Consider the following 26,772-nt stretch of genomic DNA (forward strand, 5'->3'; position numbering starts at 1 on the left):
AAGAATAATTTTTTGGTTTGTATCTTTTTCTATTTTATTGAGGTAAAAGTATAAATAAAATATTCTTTACTAAATTTTTTTTGACTTTTATTTTATTTGTGTTTACTTTGTAAACGTATATCATTTTTAAAATTACACACTTGATGTATTTTTTCTTACTTGTTATTTATTTGTTATTTACCTGATGTATTATTTCTTATCTTTTTCTTATATGTTTATTATTGGTTTGTTTACATTTTTGCCCTCCCGAGAAAAACATTGCATCACATGATTCATAATAGCCCCTTAATTACAAAATCTTCTATTAAACACAGCTAAACATTTTCACCGAGATCTTTCGGTTCAGTTAAGCTTCCATTGAGTTCTATTTGTTAATAACTATTACATTAAAAATTAAAAATTATCAATTAAAATTCAAAGCTTAGAACGTTCAAAAATTAATTACCTTTGCGTCAAACCTGATTTAACAAACTAAACATTTTCACTGGTATCTTTAATTCGGTTATACTTCAACCAAGTTTTTTTAATAAAAATGTCAAAGGTTGCTAAAAAAAAGCTATCAAGTAGAACTATAACAGAAAAAAATACAAAATACTAAAAGAACTTGACAAAGAAGAATCATCTGTATCTATATCAAAGAAATATGGCATTTCAAAGAAAACATTGTCTAATGGTCAAAAGAAAAAAACAATGTATTCAGAAGTCGAAAAAAACCTCTGCAAAAAGATTCCTGATGCATGTTTCCCTAAATGAGAATTTAGATAAAGCATGTTATATGTGGCTTTTAAACACCCGACACCAAAACATTCCTGTATATGGAACCATTTCCAAAGTCAAAGCTTTGCATTGTGCAAAAGAACTTGGTTGTAACAACTTTCAAGCATCCAATAGATGAAAAAAAAGAAACAATGTATCGTTTAAAACAATATCATTTTATTTTTTCATTGATATTTACATTTTTTTCATTCATTTGTCTAAAAAATAATAATAAGCATGGAACTCTCATTTCTATTCCATCATCCATAAACCAATGAATTATCAATCCAATTCTTTTGTTGTAATTTGTTTAAAGTCATTACCACATTTTGGCTTATTACCACGCACTGCATTAAAAGCAAAAAAGTCCTAAACCATAGTTAACAAAATGATTTTAAAGTTGCTTTTCTTATTTTTCATAGGTGAAAGTCAAGATGTTACTAATGGAATTTCCCTTGCAGGGAAACAACTTTGCCAACATTATTGTTGTTGTAACAATATTGTTGGCAAAGTTGTGGTATATTCAATGCGAGTGAATTCAGTTTGTTTTATAAAGCACTTCCAAAAAAAAGTATGCATTTGAAAGGGGAGAAATGTAGTGGAGGTAAGAATTACAAGATTAACTTGACTTGCTGCAGCTAAAATGTGTGCAGAAAAACTTCCAATATTTGTTATTGGGAAATCAAACAAATCCCGTTGCTTTAAAGGAATTAGAAGCACTCCATGTTGTTAGCGTATGCAAAAAAAGAGCTGGATGACCTCTGAACTATTTGAGGAGTGAGTTAGAGAAAATGACAGAAAGTTTGCATTAAAAGGTCGTAAGGTAGCATTGGTTATTGATAATTGCACCACCCATCCGAATATTGAGAATCTTAAATCGGTTACACTTTACTTTTTCCCCCCAAACACAATTTCATGTTTGCAGCCATGGATCAAGGAATCATTCGATCATTGAAGTGTAAGTACTGACTAATTTAATTAACAATATCATAAATGCTATTGATAATGGAAAACAAATGCCTTCAATCTCCATACTTGATGCTATGAGAATGCTTGTTCATTCTTGGAATGAAGTTTCAGAAACCGCTAATATTATCTGCTTCCGCAAAGCAGAATTTAAGGAGTAGGAGTACCAAACAAAGATGAAGAATACTTCCCTGATTAAAAAAATTCAATTGATCAGTTACATCAGCGTGATTAGGATCTTGTTCTGGAAGTTTTTACTTACAAAGATATGTTAACAATTGATGATGATGTTTCGGTTATGGGAGGAGTGATGACAGATGAAGATATTGTTCAAGATATCATTGAGGTAGTTGAAGAAGAAATGCATGGCGAAGGAAATGAAATGTCGGATGAAATGGTGACAAAGCCAATGACTAAATAAGTTCATAAAGCAATTGATGTCCTTGTTAACTTTTTGATGGTTACTCAGAGTGGTGAAATTGGAAGAGTAGCTTTGATTGCTTCAAAGCTGTTTAAAAAAGAATTGTGCCAGTCACTGAAACAAACATCAATTTTGGACTTTTTTCATTTATAGTATATATTATATATACAAAAATATATATTTCACATAAGATTATATTGCTCTATATAATATATAAATGCGGTATATATAAATGCGGTATATAAATAATAAACTCTATGGTGGGGATTGAACTCGGAACCGCTCGCTTCATAAGCGAGAGGTTCCGAGTTCAATCCCCACCATGTCCCTGGTAGTACCGCGCTCAACTTGTTTCTCCGCGCAGCGGCCTTGTTCGTCAAGGTTCATGTTTCCGAGTTATAGAGTTGAGAGAGGGTTATAACCACAATTAAGTAGCATCCTCATCTGTAGTGGCCTTCTGGGTCTTGTGGGAGGTGAAATAACAAAAAAAAAAAAAAAAAAAAATATATGTACATAATATTTATATATCAAAGAACATTCGATAAGTCTTGAAATCTCAATAAATCGGACATTTTCAAAAAGTCCGACCTAACGAGAGCTTTACTTAATTTGGACATTCGCTAAGTTGGACAATAAAAACCCCTTTAGAGTCCAAGTTAACTACTGTAGTTGTTTATATTTGTTTTTTATCATGTCATAAACACATCAGAAAAAAAATCGTCATGAATAGAATAAATATGCTATTTTTTTCTGATATTTATGCTTGAATAAATATCAGAAAAACAACCTTTGTAGAATTCAACAATGGTAGTTTTTCTGATATTTGCTCTCGCATCGTAATGTTTTCTAGAAAAATTGTTAAAAAGAACTTTGCGTTTAACTAAATTATTAAAACTCTATTTTAATATATTTTTAGGTCATTTTTTTATTGAAACATATTATTTTATAAGTATTCTTTTATGTTACATTTCTGCTTATTTTTTTTTTATTTATTTTTTTTATATTTTATTTTTAAAAAGTTCTATCATTAATCTTCTTTTTTGTTAACTTTTTCTGATTTAAAAGGTTTAAAAATTGCACTGAAATAGCTCCATGCTCTACGTGATAGCTCATGATGTCAAGATGTTCCACATAGCTCCACGCGAGAAAGCAAGTATAGGAATACACTTGTAGTTAATACTTAAATGAATAAGTTAACTTAAATGAATAAGATTCTTTTAAAATTGTTTTTGTGTCATGTAATTGAAATTTAAACAAAATTTTTTATTACTGGTTATTAAAAAAATTCAAGTTTTAAATTTATCTATTATTTTCACTTTGATAAATTTGTATTTTAGATACTAAGTCAAAAATGCAACTTTAAAAATATTACAAAAACAACAAAAAAATATGTATTAAAAAGTATATTTTATTTTCAAAAAGTTTTTAATTAAAAATATAAAATTTAAATAACTTTTTAAAAACAAATAAAGCTCTTTAGTTCTTTGTTGTTTTTTTCAGTTTTTTCAATGTTTTTTAATGAAATTTTTATACTTGTCATTTGAACATATCGAGTTCATTTAAAAACAATTAATTCAAAGCATTTTTAAAAAATCTTTAATTACGAGCTTTTCACTATAAAGACATTCACAAAGGCATAACAATGAATTAATGTTTTTTGCTTTTTTGTTTTAATTATTGCATAGCTATGTAAAAAACCAGAGGGTCCTTACTATTGTTTTTATAAAACGTTTTTGCTACACCTTTTACATTTACTCACTGCAAACTACTAGCGTTCCAGACCTTTTGCAAAAAAACAAACATATTTATCTTCAAAAAGCGGAAGAACTTCTTTAGGAGCAAAACAAAAGCATCTATATATCATCTTGTCTCACTCACATTACTTTTGTTTCTTTACAAACTGTATCATAAATAATTACAATGCTTTTCTGTCCAAAATTGTTTATGCCTCACTAACAAATGGCTTCAAAATCTTTCTCAATGAAAAAGCCACCTAAGTGAACTGAATATAATAAGTATTCTCAACATAAAATGATGCTAATTAGTTTCATATTTAGGGGATTTTTTACAACTAAACAAATTTCAAAACATTATTTTCTCTAACATTTTTATATTTTGAAATTTAGGAAATTAATTACTAAATATTTAAACTTAGCTATATCAATAAATGCATACTGAAATAGTCAGGGGTATAGAATGTTAACTGAAATAGTCAGGGCTATAGAGTGTAAATTGATTGAGGGTGTATGAAATGTCTTTTTATGAAGGTCGCATATGATGGCGGAAAAAAAAAGTTTGAAGTTAGGAAACTGTGTGCAAAGTACTGCACATAAGTACTAAGGAGTAGATTGTAGTTTAAATTTGGCAAGCATTATGAAAGATTTTTAAGACGCAAGCAACTGTAAAAATTTATATATATTATATATAAATCAGTTAATATATTTATATAATAGTTCTATATCAAATATATAATTTTTAAAACTGATTAATTTTCATGTCAAGTGTGTTTTTTTGTTGTCATGTCTTGCAGTTTGTAGATTTGTGTTAAAAACATGATTCTAATATTTATTAACAGACACTTATAAAAAACTGCTTATAAATCATTTTTAATTTATGATACTGTTTATAATTGCTTAATATGGAAATATTTAGGTCATCCGTGAATCATAAACTTTATATTGTTCAACAAAGAGAAGCTGTTATGCAGAGTAATATCAATCAATTAGAACTTTTTTCAGATAATCCAAGTGATCTTGTGTCTGTAAGTAACATTGTTAAACTTTTTGCATTTAAAAAAATTATTTTCTGCAGAATATTTAAGTATTACATTTAAAGATTTAATATAGAATTTAAAAAAAAGATAAATTCACTTCCAATATGGCTGAAGGTAATCACTATTTTAGTTAAAAGTTACAAGGATATAAAGAAGATTATTTAAGTGCAAACAGTTGACAGAATTCTTAGAAAATTTTAAACTATAAGTCAGGAAAACATGGAGACAGGACAGGTAAAAATGAAGATATTCAAATGTCTAAATTTTAAAAATGTGTTGACTATTGTCAAGACATTTAACATGTTGAACATTTTATTGGGCTATTAATTTAATATTTTAGTGTAATTGTTTAAAATAATCTGTTAACTATGATCAAGACATTATACTAAGACATTAAAAGACAATATTTAATGCCTTAACTTTTATTGAAGCTTTTTAAATTCAATTTTAGTTCCTATGAAAGTATAATAGTGTTATTAGTGTTTTCATTAATATCAATTTTTTGAATTTTTTAATAATAGATTGCGCTGAGCTCCATATTTTGTGAATTTGTGTTTTTTATATTATTATATTTATTATATTTGTGTTAAACTCCATATTTTGTGAATTTGTTTAAAACACAATTTGTGTGTGTTTTGAAGAAATTTCATTTTATTTGATGTAAGGTCAATAAATATCAGAAATTTTTGAAAAAATAAGTATAAAAAAAATTTTTTTTTAAATTAAATTTTTTTTGTTTAAAAAAAGATTTTTTATTTTAGTTTTTAATATTGTAAAAAAGGAAAAAATCAAGTAATTTTATATGAACAAATTTTTTTTTTAATCAGAAAAATCAATTTAAATTTACTAAAATCAGTTTAATAGAATACTGATTTAAGTAAAACTATTATACAATTAATTTAAAATTTTTTAATTTTTTTGACTTGCAAACAAATTTCAATATATTTTAATTTTTTTGACTTGCTAACAAATTTTAAAGATTCCAGTGTTTTCTGATTAAATAATTTAAATAGAAAATTAATTTTTTTGCTTGTTTGTTTCTAGTTGGTTTCTAATGGATTTACAAAACTAAATAATAAAAATATTCTTTAGTGATCAACAATTCTTTCTTGAGTTTTACATGCCCAGGCATGTAAAAGTGTGTTTTAAAGTGAAGAATGCCTCTCTTATAGTTTTTTTTTTTTAATTTCTCATAAAAAATATTTGTTTGAACAAATTTGTACTTGTCCAAACTTTATTGTACCACTGTATGTTTACCAGTTTAAAGAGGCTGATGTATTTCTTTATTTTTTTATTTTTTGATGAATATTTACTGTAGTGACATGATGCTAAATTGGACTAAAATAAGAGATTACCCATATGAGATCTTAAAAACGGCATAGATGCTTCTTAAGGCAGAGATCTGAAACATGCAAGACAATAAGTTTCATCATTAATAATCAAACAAGATTTTTTAGCACAATTTTTTATAGAGCTTTGAACAACAAGTTGCAACATTTTCTTGCTTTTCTTCACGACTCGGAACTTTTTTTTTTAATAAGATTTATAACCACAATTTCTCTTCACTCTTTGTATAGCGGAAGCACTTGATTTAGATTAATTCACTAAAGTTTGAACAGAAATCTCCAGATTTCTGTCTAAGGCACCTTTCACTTTTTTAACTAGATCTTGTTGAACAAAAACTTTTTTTCTTCCACTTCCTGATTTCCTATTGATTTTACCAGTGTCTTTAATTGTTTCACAACATTCTGCATTGTTTTCAAAGCAATCTGCAACTCTTTAAAAATTGTTTTGTTTAATGCAAGGTTTTCAACAGGAGAATGCATTTTATCTTGCTTCTTATCTTGATTTTAAGGCATTTCAATTAAAACTAATCGTTTTAATAACAGAATTGTTTAACAACAGATCCAAAAATAATTATAATACACATAATCAATATTTCAATCACTTGTTCAAAATGTAGAAAATGAACAGTAGCCAAGATTTGAAGATAGAACAGTAAAAATCATTGACAATATTTTGATGAGTGATGTTTTAAAGTAACTAAATAAGTTAAATACAACAATTCCAAATTGGGTGCATCCCTTTGTATTGAAATCACATGCTGATGAGCTTGCTCTACCAAAATTTTATTACTAGAAAAATTAATAGTTGAAGCATAGGTACCTATAATGTGGTAATTTGCAAATTTATCACATTTTTTTAAATAGGCAGTCTTTTGAAAGCATCTAATTATAATCTAGTTTTTTTAACTTTGATCCCTTGTAAGACTTGAAAGAATAATCAGTGAACAAATAGTAAACCATTCAATTAAAAATATTTTGCATAGTCTTTGTAAATCTTTGTGAATTTTTACAAATTAGGCATTAAAGTTACGGAATAAAGTTAGTTGTTAAGTTGCAGTCCGATTATTTAACTTAATATTTGCTTATTTATTATAATCATTATAATGTAATAATTTTATACATGTTTATATTTTATATATAAAACATAACATTTCATAAGTATTTTTTTTTTCTAAAACATTTTATTTCAAATGCTATATTCCACGCTAAAACAGCAATATTATACAAAAAATACAATGGCATTTTTATTGCTGACAATTTCAATTTCCCAAAGATTACTTGGACTTCCAATTCTGTTGTATCCTTTACCCATACTGGTCTCAGTTCATTGTTTGTTTTTCTTGCTCAAGACCTTCATCTACATCAAAAATCATCACTGTCACAACACTGTCAAACCCGCTCATTGCCTGATGACAAACACTCTTGAATTCATTATTTGTGACTCCTAATTATGCTAATGAAATTAACACTGGTCCTCCACTTGGCTTGTCTGAACAGTATCATTGCTCCATCACATGGCAATACAAACTGGTTTCTAGTGACAAATTGTCACACTTTAACAGCTCTAATTTCATTCACAAGCTCAGGAGCTACTTTTTGCGTGTTCAGATTTTGATTTACTAGTTGAATCGAGAAAAACAGAAGAATTCATTAAAGATATATACGAAATTATTAACTATTATCTACTACTTAAATAAAAAGGATTAATAAAGAAATACTTACATAAATAAAAATTATTAAGTAATGAAAATTAACGTTGAAATAATTAGATTTATATTATACCGGTTTATACTGGTAATTATACCGGTTGGAAAAAAATAAGAAGAAAAATAGTTTTAGTTATAGAAAACTTTATTTGAAACTTATAAGTTATAAATTATAACTTACCTTGATTAGCCTCTCAATTATATTGAACTGGCTAAACTAACGGGTAACCTGATCTAAAATTGGAACTATATATTGAGCTTTGTCTATAAAGATGTCAATCCACTTAGAATTTCTGCAGTATTGACAACTTCTCTTGCATGACTAATGAGATTTTTAATTTGTAGGCCTCTTCAAGGCATCATTTACGGCTAACTGTAAAGTGTGGACAGCATATCTTTGAAGATGTATAATATTCACGTTACGTGCAACTCCAATTTCCATTGCTGCCGCACTGTAGAGTGATCATCCTTGTCAATCTCATCAGTTTCAACTGGAAAATTGACTTTGTCATTGTTGATTTCTTCAATAGCGGTGATGTCAAAATTGCCCACCAACTTTATATTCACCTAATTAAATTAAATAAGATTTCGATAGTTAGTACTATTCAATTCTATACGTTACAATATCTAAAAGATTTTATTTTCACTTTAACAAACATCAAAACAGTATATTTTTTAAATAATTTTATTAACTGAAAATATTACACAAAAAACATTTTAACTTTAATTATTTAATGTACAATTTTTATTTAAAAAAATATGGACAAATTTCTAATTATATGTTACTCACTGTTGCGTTGTCGGCACTGAGGCCTAAAATATTAGTTTTAACGATTGAAACTTATCTATACATTTTTCAGTAATTTTTTTAGTTTTAAAGTTTTAAAAAAGTTAACATTTTTGATATTTTATTTTTGATTTGCCGGTAATGCTTTTTAGCAAGATCACTAATTTGAATTCTCATATTTTTTCTATTCATTCTAAATCCAAAATGCAACTTAACAAAAACAAAAGATGCAGCTTTTCTCCAAACCTTTTGAATAGGTTCCCAATCAAACACCATGGCCTTCTATATTACACGGCTGTGTATGTTACATTTTAGAGGCTGATTCTAAGAGGCCTACTTGCACAACAGCAAAAAGAATGACATTACAATATTAAAAATTTTAAATATATATATATATATATATATATATATATATATATATATATATATATATATATATATATATATATATATATATATATTTATAGAACTCTTATATGTTGTCAAAAAGTTTTTTCCATATTTTGTTGACAAAAAGTAAAAATTAAAATACAAGACCGGAATTTTTTTTTTTCTTAATTGTTAGACTGCCTGCCCCAACCAAATCCTCAGTCGATGTAGCAGCACTCCCTTGCGAGTCAGGCTAAAAGATAGTAGATGTAGCAGCACTCCGTTGCGAGTCAGGCTATTTGTCAGTCGATGTAGCAGCACTTTGTTGCGAGTCAGGCTTTAAGATAGTCGGTGTAGCAACACTCCGCACATGATTTACAGTAAAAAAAATAAAAATAAAAACGTTTTATTAAAAAAAATAAAAATAAAAACATTGTTTATATTGTTAAAAACATTCAGAATGTTTTAAAAATATTCAGAAAGTTTTTAAAAACATTCTGGTCAATTAAATTTGCGTTTTTGCGGTTTTTAAAAAAAATGATTAATTTGTAATTAAATTAATGGTTTTAACTTTCTGACAACACCAAAATGTTGGACGAAAGTCAAAAGTAATTAAGAGTGATGTATGTGTTGGCGTAAGAATCGTTTTTTTCCTTCCGTACTTCCCAAATGCAACAATCTATATATATATATATATATATATATATATATATATATATATATATATATATATATATATATATATATATATATATATATATATATATATATATATATATATATATATTTTAGGGTTATGACTTTTTATCAACCCCATGCTCCTGTTCTGTAGTTTGATGAACTTTTACCTAAAAAGCACGAAATGAACTATTGTTTGCATATCTTTTGAAACAAGTTCACCCCACTATTGAAAAATCGATTTTGACATAAGTACTGCTATGTATTCAAATGTATTTAGAATATCATAGTCATGTAATACAATAAGTTTTTTAATCCAACAATGACTCAGACCGTTGACCTTGCTCTTGCTCTTGCTTGTTGCATGGAAGGAATAGAAGGTGCAATTTATTTTTATTTTTGCCTGACGAATACATTTCCTTCATTACTTTGATTGCCTCTGTAGTATGGTTGGTTCTCGCTTCCAGTGATTTTTCAAAGAGCTGAAAGCCTTTTTGTATGAATTCAGTACTTCAGCCAAGTTATTAAAGTTGTTTTCGTTGCACAATTGGTCTGTAAATCAATGGTCTGCCCAGCCATACGATATAAATCAACTGCAGAACTGTCCTTGTTGAAGGAATTAAAATGAAGGCCAGGATCGCTAGTATAGCTCTGGAATTCCACCCCACATTGCGGATGTTGGGTAATTTCCGAAACCTGATTAATGGAAAATGTCCCTTTTCATCAAAAAATCGGAACACTCGAGTGAGATGAAAGAAAAATTTCATATCATCTCTTCAGCCTGATGTTTCGAAAATTACTTCTATTTCGTTATCAAACTGTGTTTTCAGTTGTTTGTGCTCCTTCAACAGTTGAAATACAAATGGATATTCAATGTTTGGCAATAGTGTTTTACTTCCAAGCTCTTCATCCATCACCAAACGGAGGATTCTATCTAATACATGGTGTTGACAACTGATAAACTGAGATTTGTTGATGCATTTCTCTGTGAACATTTGTTGCAATATTACAACAGCAATATTCTTTTTTCCAGTGTTAGCGCTGGTGGTATCTGCAGCAATCATCCATATTGAATTCCATAGGTGAAATTCATCAAGGACTTTATAAATTCCTTGAGCAATAGTTTTTCCCCTGCCATCTATCAAGCCCAGGACATCCAATTTGATTTCCCTTCTTTCCTTTTTAAAGACAACCACTTGATAATTAATTCTGTTGATGTGCTTGCCATCAAAATGTAAGGACCAACTTTCCATATGCAACTTTTCAATCAATTCTTTTTTCAGCTTGATTGGCTCTTTGATTGTTGACTTGTAAATAACTGATTGACATGGAGTTGGGATGTCAATGTCTTCACGAGCCCATTGCTTGCATATGTTAGCAGCTTTGTTTGTTGATACTCTTGTGTAGGTAACTAAGTTGAGTGCAATTTTGCTTTTATGTTGTTTTCTGCTTGGTGTAGGAGTAGTCCCATCTTCTTCTTCTTCATTGTTTTTATATTCACTGTTGTCAGCCTCAATCACTAAAACCAGGTGTTGTCAGAGTCAATCACTAAAACCAGGATAGTAAGATATGAGTTGGATGACCTATTAGAAAGTTTTTGTCTTTTAGAGGGATTGATTGTTTCTTTACTGGCCGCTTGGCCTGTAGAGTATCTTTTGCTTTCGACTTGGAGATGGTACAATCGCTTGTCCTCGGAAGATAACCATGTTCCATCTACTTTAGTAATATGAAAAATTTCATCAAGGGGTTCATAGCTTCCCCACTTGACACATTTATCATTACACTTCAGTATTTTATCAAGCTTAGCTCATATAACTTGATCAGATACATGAAAAAAATGCAGTTTATTCTTCCTTAATTTGGTGACTTCTTTGGAAATTTCCTTTCCTTTTTTTGGTCCAAGGAAATGTTAGCTTCCGATAATTTGCTATTTGAGAGGCATTCTGCACTTTTCTTCCAGTGAGTATTCTTCCAAAGGGTCCATTCTTCTTCTTTTATGAGAGTCTTCAAATTTTACCAGATTATTGGTCCAGACATTCTGAATGCTACTATCGCTAGGCTTGTACGTCGCTATGTGTTGCTTCTGTAATAACTATAAAATTAAATAAGCACCTATATATACACAGTCTAAATTGTTCTAGAATATTCTAAATTGTTCCAAAATGTTCTAAGTTATTCTAGATTCTAAATTGTTCTAGAATATTCTTAATTGTTCAAGAATGTTCTAAATTGTTCCAGAATGTTTTAAAGTCGTCTAAAATATTTTGGAGTTTTCCAAAATGTTCTAAAGTTCTAAACATTTCTAATCTATGCAAATTTTAAATGATTTTCAGCAAAGCCACACGTATTAGTAATAGCAGTAACAAGATTAAATAAATGACAATTCTTAATTTTAATTGCGGGGTGACCTTTTTTTTTACAACCTAGAGGAATTGAACATGTTTTCAATGTTTTCTAACAAAAGTTCAATGGTTTATGACAGGAAATTATTTTTCTTTTTAAAAGTCAAAAAATCATAACTCTAATATATATATATATATATATATATATATATATATATATATATATATATATATAATATATATATATATATATATATATGAAAAAAATACATCTTAACTTCTTATAGTATTTGTGTTAATAAGGTTAGTATGATTATTAAAAGTTTAGTACCAGAGATAGCTCACTGTTATGAAGGGTGGTAGCTCTCTTTACAGAAATTATCGAAAATATGGAAATCCTTTAAGAGGAAAACTGGCCAAAACTTGGATCAGGAAACCACAACAAATTAACTAGAGCATTACATTCTTGGTGTGGAAAAATAACATTGCTGGTTTCGTTTCTTATTACAAGAGTAGATCCCTTAGAAGCAGAAAAGTTATTAAAATGTAGTACTGTACCAGTTAAAAATAAGTTGTATTCTGAAGCTATTAAATCAAGCTCGCAAAAAACTGTATTTTCGCATCACTGTCTCATTAATCTTGTTGCAGCAGATATTGATGAAAGGAAAACATGTACATCCAAGTACATATGAATTTTTCAAAGCTTGTTATTTAGAATCTATCAAGGTCAACCATTTTCAGAAATCACTTTAACTAAAAATAACGTAACTGCCGCAGATTCAAGCCTTATTAAAGTTACTTTCCAAAACAAATCAGATCGATATATTGTACTCAAAAACTGCAGTTACCATAAAGCAGCTTTGTTCAAAGGCGTTTTTGCCTGTGAAGATAGAACTATAGCTCAACAATCAGAGTTTATTAACCTAAGGGCTAAGTTAAAAAATCGTAATGATCAATTGAAGGAAGCCGATATCCTAGATAAGCTGTTTCAAAATGTCATCCACAAACGCACCAAAGTCATATGTTGCATCAAAGTCATTCTTTCCAGAGTCGAACAGAGATAGGTCTAAGCCTCAAACTAGGTGTCATGTTTCCGAAACTCTAAAACCAATGGGCCAATCTGATCCTCCAATTGATCAAGATTTCAAAGCTTATCTCCAATTAAGTATGAATTCCAGAAATGCCAGTGATCCATGGTCTTCTAGAAATACAGGCCTTGTCAGTACGTCAAAATTTTTATTGACTGGAGGCCGAGCGAAGCGCTAATAAGTAAAATGGATGCGAACAAGGAGAGCAAAAAAACTATAATAATAGCAATATATAAGAGCTAAAAAAAAAAAAAATTAAAAGTAAAATAAAGTTAATAAACTATAATATACTTCTTATATAATATAATAAAATTTAAATAAAAACTCATTTTCATATCAGTTTTAAAACTTTTTGTTTGTTGTTTGTTAATCTATATCTTGCTTAATAAACTTCATCTTTTCTCTTCCATTAACTTCCAACTCTAATAGTGGTTGTGTAGCCTTGTTGGAAGTCAAGAAAAAAAATCTATTTATAAATAAATGTATATTCTATAATTACACTTTTAATGACAGAATTAACATGACAAACTTAACTTTGAAGATTTATAAAGGTTAAATAAGAAAACTTTCATTTTTTTTGATAACCTAACTGCTTAGACATCGACATCATGCATTAGATTAGACTATAATGCTAATTTGATGGTTTTTTAAATATTTTCATTTTTGCGCATTCATTGTTGCGCATTCAGTTAGGATTTTCAATTATGTTCCAGTTAAAAACATACTTTTTAAGATTTAGTTTTTGCTTACAGTGTAGTTAAGGTTCAAATCCTCAGCTTGCATTTTTTTAAATTTATTTTTCAAAATGCAAAACAAAACAGTTCTACAGTTTTATAGTTATTATATATTAAAGAGCCTCTTTTCTTATATATTCATATTACATTCCCCTTTTTCTAATGCGAACTCAACTTAGTTATAAAAAACTTGAAAAGTAAAACTGTAAAACTTAAAAGAAACTTTAATATTTACATAGTGTACATACATAGTTTTAAATTTACATAACCTAGATATAGCCAGATTTTTTTGTAAAAGAAGTGCTGAAAGACTTTTTGCTAACCATTAACTCAGCTTTAATGGGTTTTGTGAGTTCTTTGTAAAACACTTATGAATGTGTATTATTATTAAGTTGCTCTATATGTAATATGATATTATTATTTGAATACTTAAAATACACTGAAAATACATTTAAATATTATTATAATTTCAATATTATTATTATTTAAATATTGTTATTTAAATATTTAAAATACTTTGAAAATACATTTAAATATTGTTATTAAAATGTTAAAGATGATCAAAGATGATCAATAAATTTTTATATGTTCATATAATAGTTAATCTATAGAAATGATAGACAATGATAATAAATGATATGATATGATGACAAACAAATTATGATAGAAAGATTATGATAGACAGATAGATTATGATAGACAGACAGGACTTCAATCACTTGAACAGTTTACTTAAAATAAATATAAAAAATTATTTAATATGAAAATACAATTAAGGATGTAAAAATAAAAAATATTTTTAATTTTATTGTAAAACAAAAAAAAAATTGCAAAAAGAAAGTTTTTTTTATGTGACTTTTGGTTTGCAAAAGCCACATAAAAAAAAGTTTGACTATATTTTTTTAATATTATAAGCATTTTAAATAATTGTAGTTTATTTTATTCATATTAATTGGTAATTAGCAAAAAGCAACCCATAATACGGGTTATGGTCGGTCTGTTACATAATTAATTTATAGTGGCTGTTTTCCACAATTTAAAGTTGCAAAACCTTAACTAATACCCTTTTAGAAAAACACCTTCAAATTGAAAAAAATAATCCATCTGTAAAATTAACATAAAAAGTATGAGGTAAAATAATTAACCAATTATTTAACATTATTTGAGTAATTTATAACTGACATAGGTCATATCAGTGTAAGGCAGAACCATTTTTCTCGACATTCTTATGTTCAACACAATACGTTTTTAGTTACTGACACAAAATAATAACACTTTGTCATTTTGTCACAAAATAATAACATCATACTTTAAATTTTTAGTTACTGACACAAAATAATAACATCATACTTTAAATTTTTAGTTACTGACACAAAATAATAACATCATACTTTAAATTTTTAGTTACTGACACAAAATAATAACATCATACTTTAAATTTTTAGTTACTGACACAAAATAATAACATCATACTTTAAATTTTTAGTTACTGACACAAAATAATAACATCATACTTTAAATTTTTAGTTACTGACACAAAATAATAACATCATACTTTAAATTTTTAGTTACTGACACAAAATAATAACATCATACTTTAAATTTTTAGTTACTGACACAAAATAATAACATCATACTTTAAATTTTTAGTTACTGACACAAAATAATAACATCATGCTTTAAATTTTTAGTTACTGACACAAAATAATAACATCATACTTTAAATTTTTAGTTACTGACACAAAATAATAACATCATACTTTAAATTTTTAGTTACTGACACAAAATAATAACATCATACTTTAAATTTTTAGTTACTGACACAAAATAATAACATCATACTTTAAATTGAGGAAAAACTAAATCTAAATTCTTTTAATATTTTTTTGTAACATGAACTTTAATTAATTATTAAGATTAATATGAAGTTAACTTATATGAAGTTATTAATTTTTTGGTATCCCCTTGATTCATTTTCCTTTAAAAAAGAAAATTGTCATCTTAAAAACGTTAAATGCATACAACTTAATAAATTTATTAAAAATAACTAAGTTTATTATAAATAACTAAGCAATTTAGTACAAATAAGTTTCAAACAAAATTTTTTTTATTTACAATCAAACATGTGTATAAGAAATTTAAATTATTTCATGTTGGCTTTTAGTAAACTTTAGTTTAATTTAAAAGACATCACAATAGATTTAAAATATTTTAATTAAAAAGCAAAATAACAAATGCTTCAAGGAGCCAAACTATAAACATATAAATAAATTGCATTTATAAAGCTAAATATATTGTCTTGGCTTATAGTAAATTTTAAAAGCATTGAGTTCAATAAATTAAACTACCAATTAATTATCTTTAATAATAGAATGTAGCATCATTATATTATGACAATTATATAATAAATCAATTTCAATATATTCAAGTATAATTGGTGAAAAAACAAATAAAATTACAAATTAAAAAAGACCAAAACAAATCAAACATACAATATAATATATTATTAAAAAAAAAAATTACAAATTAAAAAAAAAAAAATTACAAAATTACAAAAAAAGTTATAAAAAACTTCACTGATAGAAGACATTTACAACCTTTTGGTTGCTGTTTTTCTCAGGTGTCTCCCAACACCCCGGTATGGATGAACCCTCCATTTAAAAGAGGGCTCACCCATACCGCCATTACTACACCACTTATTAAAGGACTTCTCCAAGAGAGGCCCTGGGTGTTGGGAACGATAATTTCTGTAATGCTCAAATGTTAATGAATTTAAAATCACAAATTAAAAAGGGTTAAACATGTGAAAAGTTTTATTTTAATAAAAATATGAGTAAAGCGAGAATTTAAAAGAGTTAAAAAATGTCATATTTATATTAAATAACTCTTTCACCTATTGCACATATTTCTCCATACAAAATATATAAAATATAAAACACAGGCCTACCAGTTATGCTTATACCAAACACTAAAGACAAATGTACCTCAAAATAATCAATGAAATAGTATTTACACATATATAAATATGTAATTATTTTACCTATTCCCCTCATTTCCTCCATAAAGTTGTCTAAAGTAAGAAAAAAATAACTGAAGCTAAAACTAACCAAAAGTAAACTAAAAATAACTATTAACTTAACTATAAACTAAAGTAAACTTTAAATCTTAAAATCCTCAGAAGACAAATAAATCTTATAATACCTCAGGCAAAGACAAAGGTCAGTTGTCCAGTTTTTTTGTGAAAATGAGTTATGTATAAGACCTTTTTAGTTTTTTCAGTATCTACAGAGGTATAAGGACTGTTGTCCTATGACAATTTGAAACAAAGTTAGGTCAATATAAAAAGTCTGGTGTCCCCACAATGTTCAAAGGAAAAATGTCTGTTGTCCAGATATGACTTTTCACTTTTTTAATTTAACTTTTTATTATTTTTTTATCAAAATTATATTTCATGTGCCTTAAGACAAATTAAATAAAACACGAAAAAAATTACATAAATTTAACCATCAAGAATAAGGCAATAAAGACTAATTATTTTACTATCTCCTCTCTCCTGAACAATTTCTAAAATGTGACAACCAACCTTTGACTTCTGAGGTACAGATATAAATGCTTTATTTATTTAACTATACTAATCATATAATTTATACTTAGTTTTTGTTCCAACTCTCCTAGAAAAAAAAAAAAAATGCCACATGGACAGTGAATCATGCAAGTTTTAACAACATCATTATGATCACAATTAACAATCGGATCTGGAATTTCTGCAGATATTAAATTATTTATATTATGTGCTGTTTCAAGCTTATCATCATTTGCAAAGTGAAGTAAAATATGAACATGTGGCAAACCACGCATTCAATAACCTGAACATGTGTTACAACTTTCCTAATACTCGAGTAACCAAGTCAGGTCTATCATTTGCTTTCTGACCTGGATATAAATTTCAGTTATCTTGCGCCATTTTAGGTTGCAAGTGAAAGTAACATGATCATTTCCAAGGTCGTTTACATGTTCGTGTAAGGCATCAAACTGCTCGCTTCTCAGTTTGTTTTGCTTATTTTTGATGAAAGCAAGGCGCTGGCCTTCATTTTTAACATACGCATCGACAGCATATTGCTGAAACAGTTTTTTGCTATAAAAGAGTGAAGAAAAAAATTGTCTAATTGAAAGTCTATAATTGTAATACTGAGATAATGTAACATGATTTCTAACCAATGTAGCATGTTCAGGGTTGTGAACCAATTGATTATGCCAACCAGCATCACCCCTTGGAAAAAATAGAGGATAAACCATAGGATTTAAGTTGGCAGACATACTTGATATAGTTTTAAGAGGATGACCTCTTGGGTAAATAACAACTTCCCTGGAAGCAGGTGGTGCGCCATCTTCACCAACAAATACAACTTCATTATGTGAAGGGAGATTATAGCGACGACTATCTTGCCCTTCAAGTAAAGACATTTTTACAACTGACACTGAGCGACCTTCTAGAGCTGCTCAACGAATTTTTTCATCTTCCACTTCAGCCATGTTTTTAAATGCAAGAGCAAGTGGGTTCTCTTCACTAATAATTGCTTGCAATTGAAACATTAAATCATTTAAGCAAAGATCATTACCACATTGTTGCATTCTAAAATTTACTGCTGCAAGTGGATCATAGATGTATAATTGATAATATGTTGGCAAAACATCTTGATTTGGCCTAAGATTACCTATATGATGAAAAACTTGACCACATAGTCTAAAACATGGCGGCCCATGATTCATGGGTTGAACTACATTAGCTTTAAATGAAGCAAAAGAAAGAGAAGCATTATAATTTCTAATATATTTAAAAAAATTCAGATTGGCATCTCCATCTGCATAGTTTCCTTTAAATAAATCTTCTAAATCTTGTGGAAATGGTGAAGGTCGCGACAAAACTACCATTCCATTTTGGTAACATAAAAAATGTGTTTCATCAGGAAATTTCTTATCACCACAATGCTGACAAATATAATTCATTTCTTCTAAATAATTATAATCTGGAATAGTATTACTTCTTGCTATACAATGCAATTCTTTCGTATCTAGCAGCAATTCTAGCATTTTGTTGATTATTAATTTCATCTTGCCTAAATCTCTTTTATTTCTGCGACAATTATTTTCAACTCGCTTAACCGAGCTCTCCTCATTTGGGTTCGAATTATTTTCTGCTTGCCGAGCAGCATTTCTAGCATTTTGTCGATTATTAATTTCATCTCGTCTAAACCTATTTCTTTCATTTCTACGACGATTAACTTTCCTATTAACATTTCCATTTTCTAAACTAATATCTGCTTCTAGCCTAATATCATCCAGTTAAACTTCACTTTGAATTGAAAGTAGTATCAAAAAATCTTAAACAAATCCTGAAGACTGTGATCTTTCCTATATAATTTTTTTTCTACTCTAAATAGCACACACAAATAATTTTTATAACACAAATAATTTATCTAACAAACACAAATAATTTATATAACAAACTGTCATTTAAAATAAATTATACAATAATCTTATGACTTTAAAAATTATATATACCAGCTAGGAGATGTTTGAAAAAAAATTAACTTAGCAAATAATAATTAAAAAAATATTAAAAACATGCAATTCTAATAATAAACATACTGCTAACACAGAAAAACTAAAAAAAAACGTTGTAAACCCTTTTTTGCAAATTTAAATATTATTTCTTCAAAAAAATTATTAGTAAACGTTTTTAAAAAATTCACAAAATTTTACAATATTTTGTTCTTCTATACCACATAAATACATCATCTGATAAATCTAAAATAAAAAATGTAACGAATAAGTAAATAAATACGAAAAACATAACATACAAAAAATGAGAATCAATGTACCTTATAGAGAAAAGCTGTTGTGATTTACCAGAGTAGTAGTTGTAAAATATTATTATTTCATGTTAGCTTTTACAAAATAATTTATGCTGGAACATCATGATTCCAAAATATTTATAGCAAAATCATGTAGTAAACAGCACTTAAGACAAAAAATCAAATTGAGATAAAACAAATTGTATATATGACAAAATAATTTGTCTTGGCTTTTAGTGAATGATTAAAAGTATTGATTTTTAATAATAAAATTACCTATTTATCATTTTTAACATGTCTATCAACTCAAAAAGTAACAAAAAAACAACATCACAGCAACAACACACAACAATAGCACACACCATAAGTTAGTATAATATGCATATAACATCACTTAAGTAACATAACATTCATATATAACAGAATATAAGTAACAGCATTATGCAAAATTTTATTAAAATACAATATTATGTATTTTTAGAATAATTAATGATAAAGGCTTGAAAACATCTAGACCTAAAGCAGTAACAGTTTGACACTAAATACTGTTGTGTAACCCTCTGTTATAAGTACATCACTTGGCTGGCAAGGTTGACAAATCTTGCTCTACACATTTACCAAGTCACAGCGCTTTGAAAACATGGAAACAACATAATATCAACATATGTACCAACTATAAACACAATATATATTTAACCTTATATACATATTTAAACACATATATAAATCAATTATATAACACATATTAACACTTACACAAACAATAAAAAAACACTTTACATTATTATAAAATCACATTGATAAAACAACTATAAGGCACATATTACCACATACACATATTTATCAAAAAAGCATATGCAAACAAAAATTTTAAAAATGATGCGAGAAAATTTAAAAAGATTTAAAGTAAACAAAATATGTATATACAAACAATACTCTTTACCTCCATTTTTTTTTTCATAAGAACTGTAATCCTTATAACAAAATTAAACCTTCACATACAATAACATGTGTCATGCCATGTCATTGTTGGCACAAAATTTTAATTTTTTTTTCTAAATTTTCTAAAAATGAACAAAAATAGTTAATAGCATCACAGAAATTTCAAAGTAGTAATAACCATTTTATGGAAATAGCATTAGTATAACTTTTTTGTTGCATAAAAAACAATTAGACCTCATCCATACTCCTATTTTCCATCTAAAAAATAAAATATAAGCTCAATAAAAAAAAAACTGCTAAAAATAAAAATAAAGCTAAAAGAAAAACTAAAACAAACAAAATGTAACCGATTTAAAAAATTAAAAGGAGTGATCCTTTCTACTTTATATCTAATAAAAATGTTATTTATAACTATTTTCTATACTTACTTCAATTATACTATGATCTTAATGATGATTATTTATCTTAATATGATTCTTTATGTAATATTTCTAAATTAATAAATAATAATTAAATTCTAAAAGGAAAAAAGTTTTAACTCGCTTTAGAGATCTTTCTCCAATGACAGCGTGCATTTTGAGAATGCGCTATTTCAAAGCCTTGTAACTAATGAAATGGCGTTAAACATGAAACATTTCTGTAGCAATTATATTACATATATAATAAAAATGAAAAATGTGCTAATGATTATATTATTGAAAAGCATATAAATTATATTACATATATAATAAAAATGAAAAATGTGCTAATGATTATATTAATGAAAAGCATATAAATTATATTATAATATAATAAAAATGAAAAATGTGCTAATGATTATATTATTGAAAAGCATATAAATTATATTACATATATAATAAAAATGAAAAATGTGCTAATGATTATATTAATGAAAAGCATATAAATTATATTATAATATAATAAAAATGAAAAATGTGCTAATGATTATATTATTGAAAAGCATATAAATTATATTACATATATAATAAAAATGAAAAATGTGCTAATGATTATATTATTGAAAAGCTAATAAATTATATTACATATATAATAAAAATGAAAAATGTGCTAATGATTATATTAATGAAAAGCATATAAATTATATTACATATATAATAAAAATGAAAAATGTGCTAATGATTATATTAATGAAAAGCATATAAAAATAAAAGTAAAAATGAAAGCTAATAAATTATAATTTTTTTTTCTTAATATAAATTTGAAAACAAGTTTTATAAATTTAGAAGTTTATTAATAACACGTACTATGGAACACTCAGTGGGTTTTCAAAGGTCACTCAGTATGTTCTTGGAACTATTGGTCATAATGATTTATTTGAAAGAAGACCACAAAATAATAATGATCAAACTTTGGAAAATGGAGAGGAATATGAATTTTTGCTAACTGATGAGGTATTTAACATTTTATTATGTTTACAAAAATAATATAGAATATTATAGTTAAATTATAAATAGAATGTTATAGTTAAATTTAAAAATGGAATTATTATTTAGATACAAAAAATACACTTAAGTTAAAAAATAAATAACAAAGTAAAATATTATTTCTATATTATATATATATATATGTTACCAGATTTGTTCACGTTTAAACCATTACATTTGATGTCAATAAACAAATTTTAATCATTATAAGCAAATTGGAGTATTAATATATAATGGTTTAATACTTAAATAATTTAATAATATATATCTGATTTATTTGCATTTAAAGAATAAATATAGAAGGTTGATATAGGTATATAGAAAAAAAGTATATAGAAGGTTGATATAGGTAATATCGAAATTACTCTTATTTAACACCAAAAAAAAAACAAGTTAATGTAGTGCTCAGTGGTGATGAACATTGTACTTTTTTATATTTGATTTGAACAAAGACATGGTGACTGAGTAAACAATATAATTATTTTTAGTAATAATGTTATTAGTTACAAATGCCCATTTTCATATTTTTTTAAATTTCTTTGACAATCTATTAAGAATATTTAAATTATGCTCTCAGACAGTTGATTTTGATTACCAAACACATTTTGCAAGACAAAATCAAAATGAAAGTAGTTTAAAAGTTAACATTAAAAGTATGACTTTTAATGGGGCAAAATTTTTAATTGATTTTTCTATTTCACATAATTGACTAATTTAAGAACAAAATAAGATTCTATTCAATTTTAAATTTCAATTCTATTTTCTATTCTAATTTTCAATTCTTTTTTCTATTCCAATTTTCTTTTGAAAAAAAAATTAAAGAAAAAGCTCAATAATGGACATTTATTGTAGGGCTAGTTGCTTTTATTTTTTTTTTTTACTTGTTGAGCTCTGTAGCCCTAATGATACATTTTTTGTAAATATTAAAGTGTGTTCTGGGAGTAAATGATCATTTTCGATATAAATCCATTACAAAAAAAAAGTTTGCAAACTTACCCCACCCAGGGTATGTTGGCATATAACTTATTAGTAATCATAATTTTTTTCAAATGACTGCAAAAGTGTTTTGTTTTGAAAACAAAACATTTTACAAATGTAAGTTTAATAGATTGTAAACAATTACAAAGAATTTAAAAGGTTTCTTTTTTTGGAACTTACCATACTAAGCACTACTTGAGTACTTACCATACTAATTGAGGTCTTTTTAAACCTGTGCATCTAAAAATAAAATGAAATTCTATTAACTACTTTGTATTCAAGCTATGAAACCAACCCAAATGTTTAAATATTTTTGCATAGACAATAACTTTCTTGAGAACAAACGTCCTTTTGTAATTGCAAGAAATTGGTTCAAAAGAGTATTGTCTACATCCTTTCAAAATGTAATTGAAAACACAAAAGTTGTGATTAAGAAAGGTAATCGAGAAAGTGAAAGGTATTGAAAAAGGTTTATTATATAGATACTCAGAACAAAGTTCTGAGTATCTATATAATAACAGAAGTACAAAGACTCGTACTAGTCTTTGTACTTCTGATTTTGTAGCCTTATTTGTCTTGTAATTTAAGGTTGGATTAGCCTATGGCCAAGCTCTGGTCTTTAGTCAAGCCTCTGGTCAAATGGGTTAGTTTTCAATAAATACACCTTTTTAAAATGTAGTTGAAAACTAAATTTTAAAAAATTATTTAAAATGAGGTTAAATGCAGCTGAACGAGAATCTTTTCGAAAGTGACTAAAAATATTTTTTGTAAATAAACCTAATATAAAAAAAAATAATCGTAAATCATTTTGAAAAGGAAAGATTTGCTTGAAGTACAATATATAATAACCTAAAAAGACTTGAAACTGTTCAATCATTTTCTGATAGAAAGCACCCTGGTCGTCCGACATCCTGGACTAGAGAAAAGAAAGCCGAATTATTGAGACTTGTCAACAATCGAAAAGGGTCAGTCTGTGAAAAATAGGTATTAAATTCATTGTAAATCAATCGACTAATTGTCTTCAGTTAAAAAAAATGAATATTAAATATAGAAAACGTGAAAAGACTCCAAAATACACTATAGAACAACAAATAAAGGCAAAGAAAAGAAGCAGGAAACTAGTTAACCAACTCTATAACACAAAATCGCTTCTAGTCATTGATGACGAAAAATACTTTTGTTTTGCAGGGGACAACATGCCTGGAAATTCTGGATACTACACAAACAACAAAAAGACATGCCCAGAAAGTGTTCGTTTTATAGGGAAAGAGAAATTTCCAAAAAAATTGTTAATGTGGATAGCCATATCTGACCGTGGTATGTCCGAGCCATTGTTTCGCACTTCCAAGGGTGTAGCGATCAATTCATCAATCTATATTAATGAATGTTTAGAAAAACAACTTCTTCCATTTATTTACAAATATCATAGAGACTTTAACTATTTATTTTGGCCAGATTTAGCAAGTTCTCATTATTCTAAAGATTCTCTAAATTGGATGGACCAATATGTCTATTATGTTGATAAAGAATCCAATCCCCCAAATGTGCCTCAAGCACGACCAATTGAGAATTTTTGGGGACATTTGGCACAGAAGGTTTAGGAGGGAGATTGGCAAGCTTCAACAGAGCAAGTTTTGATTGATCGCATTAAACTAAAACTACAAGAAATTGATATAAACTTTTTACAGTCACATATGAAAGGCGTCAGAGCAAAATTGAGATCAATTGCAGATGGTGGTGTTTTTTAATATAAAAAATAATACATTTTTATTAAAAGATAAATGCTTTATTTAAAAAAAATATAATAGTAGTTTGTTTTTTATTTATAAATAAGTTATTGACGTTTTTATTTTGTCCAATAACTTCCGCATCACCTGTTACAACTATTTTAGTTTGCATCCTAATGATAAAACTAAGATCTGAAAGATCTCTTGAACAACTAGTCTTGAACATCAAAATGAAAAATTGCAAAATAATTCAAATCTGAGCATTCCTACATCATAAAGCATTAATCAAGAAAACAAACATTTGTTATTTGAAGACAAAACAAGTTTCTGATTGCACAGATAAACAGTTAGGGCAGTTGCAACTGAAGTGTGGAAGAATTTGTTGCAAATTAAGAAACCATGATTTTGTCATTGATGCGTTGTATTTTACATTTAAACATACAAATAAAAGTTCTGATTCTAAATTTTACTCAGAAAATCCAAAAATGCACCAAAAAAATTATTAAAAGATTCTTTTTATCAAACATCACAGTGATTATGAAATCAAATCAAATTTGACTTCATAATCACTTTTCAAATGAAATCAAAGTACATAATTGTGATACATCACAATTATGTATTTTGATTTCATTTGAAAGAGATTTCAAGAGAGAAGTCAAGATTCGAATCTTGACTTCTCTCTTGAAATCCCTTTGCACTATGCCAGAAGTGTGGCCAATTACCTGGATAAAAAAAAAATCATTATATTACAAAAGTTGATAACCCGGCTTGTGTTTCAGAGTTACGACCTATTGAGAGTTTCTGGTCAATCCTTAAAAGCTATGTGTATATAAAAACAATTAGGAAACTAAAAGTGACCATCAACTGCGAAAAAGAATTTGTTCTTGTTTAAGAAAAGTTAATAAAATCTCGTACAATATATGTGTGAACATGTATACAGAAAAGTTGATGCAGTATGTCATAATGGTGAGAAAAATAATTTTAATTGCTTACTATTCTGTAATAATTTTTTGTTCATTAAATTTTTCTTTGTACTATGACTACTTCAGTTTATTTTGTGCCAAATTTTTGTCACCAGGGGTTAATATGAACACAATAGTTGTAGTTATGAAAAGTTTATAATATAGATTCTCAGAACAAATTTCTTTGTATTTTTAAATTTGTTGCCTTAATTTGCCTTGTAATTTAAAGTTGGATCCTAGTTTGGCCACAGTGGCCATACAGTTTGGTTTTCAATAAATAATTATATACTATCAAAAAAATAAAAAAAATATAAAGGTTTAAAGTATATTATTCAGTTAAACACCAAATTGGATGTCTTCCATAATTAAAATTGTTGCGTAATGCATGGTTGTATGTTGTACAACATGTGTACAATCACCTCCCATTATTGTATTTTTTGATGCAGTAACAATTCTTTCTAAATACTGCATTTGTTGTTTCACAAACTCAGCACCAAATACAGGTGGATTGCAAATCACATTTTTAATGTTACTTTTAATTTTGGACCAGATTGTTTCCACAGGGTTTGGTTCCCAGATGTAATGGTTCCCAGATATAACCCACTGGTGAAACATTGCCAACACCCACTTTTTACTATAGGCCGGGTGAATAAAAAAGTGCTATTACTCAGCCTTTTTGGAGTAATTGCTCAACTTATGTGAATAAAATTTTTTGGAGTAATTGTTCAACTTATGTGAATAAAAATTTTGCACAAAAAAGAGCAATAGCGAAAGCTTTTACTCTGAGCAATCATGATGATATTTGTTGTTGATATAAGTGCAATCATGACGATATTTGTTGTTGATATAAGTGCAATCATGACGATATTTGTTGTTGATGTGCAATCAAATTAGTAA

The 26,772-nt window shown here is 27.1% G+C and overlaps 1 protein-coding gene across 1 annotated transcript in view; it reads left to right on the plus strand.

Annotated features, from left to right (window-relative positions):
• Nucleotides 1–26,772, plus strand: part of LOC100198864 (TBC1 domain family member 15) — a 158,659-nt gene that overhangs the window by 59,335 nt on the left and 72,552 nt on the right. The window contains exons 5-6 of the mRNA XM_065813453.1: nt 4,796–4,904; nt 22,008–22,175. Of these exons, the coding sequence (XP_065669525.1) occupies nt 4,796–4,904; nt 22,008–22,175 (277 nt within the window). The remainder of the gene's footprint in view (nt 1–4,795; nt 4,905–22,007; nt 22,176–26,772) is intronic.

This window comes from Hydra vulgaris, chromosome 12 (assembly GCF_038396675.1).
Source record: "Hydra vulgaris chromosome 12, alternate assembly HydraT2T_AEP".
NCBI classification, from domain to species: domain Eukaryota; kingdom Metazoa; phylum Cnidaria; class Hydrozoa; order Anthoathecata; family Hydridae; genus Hydra; species Hydra vulgaris.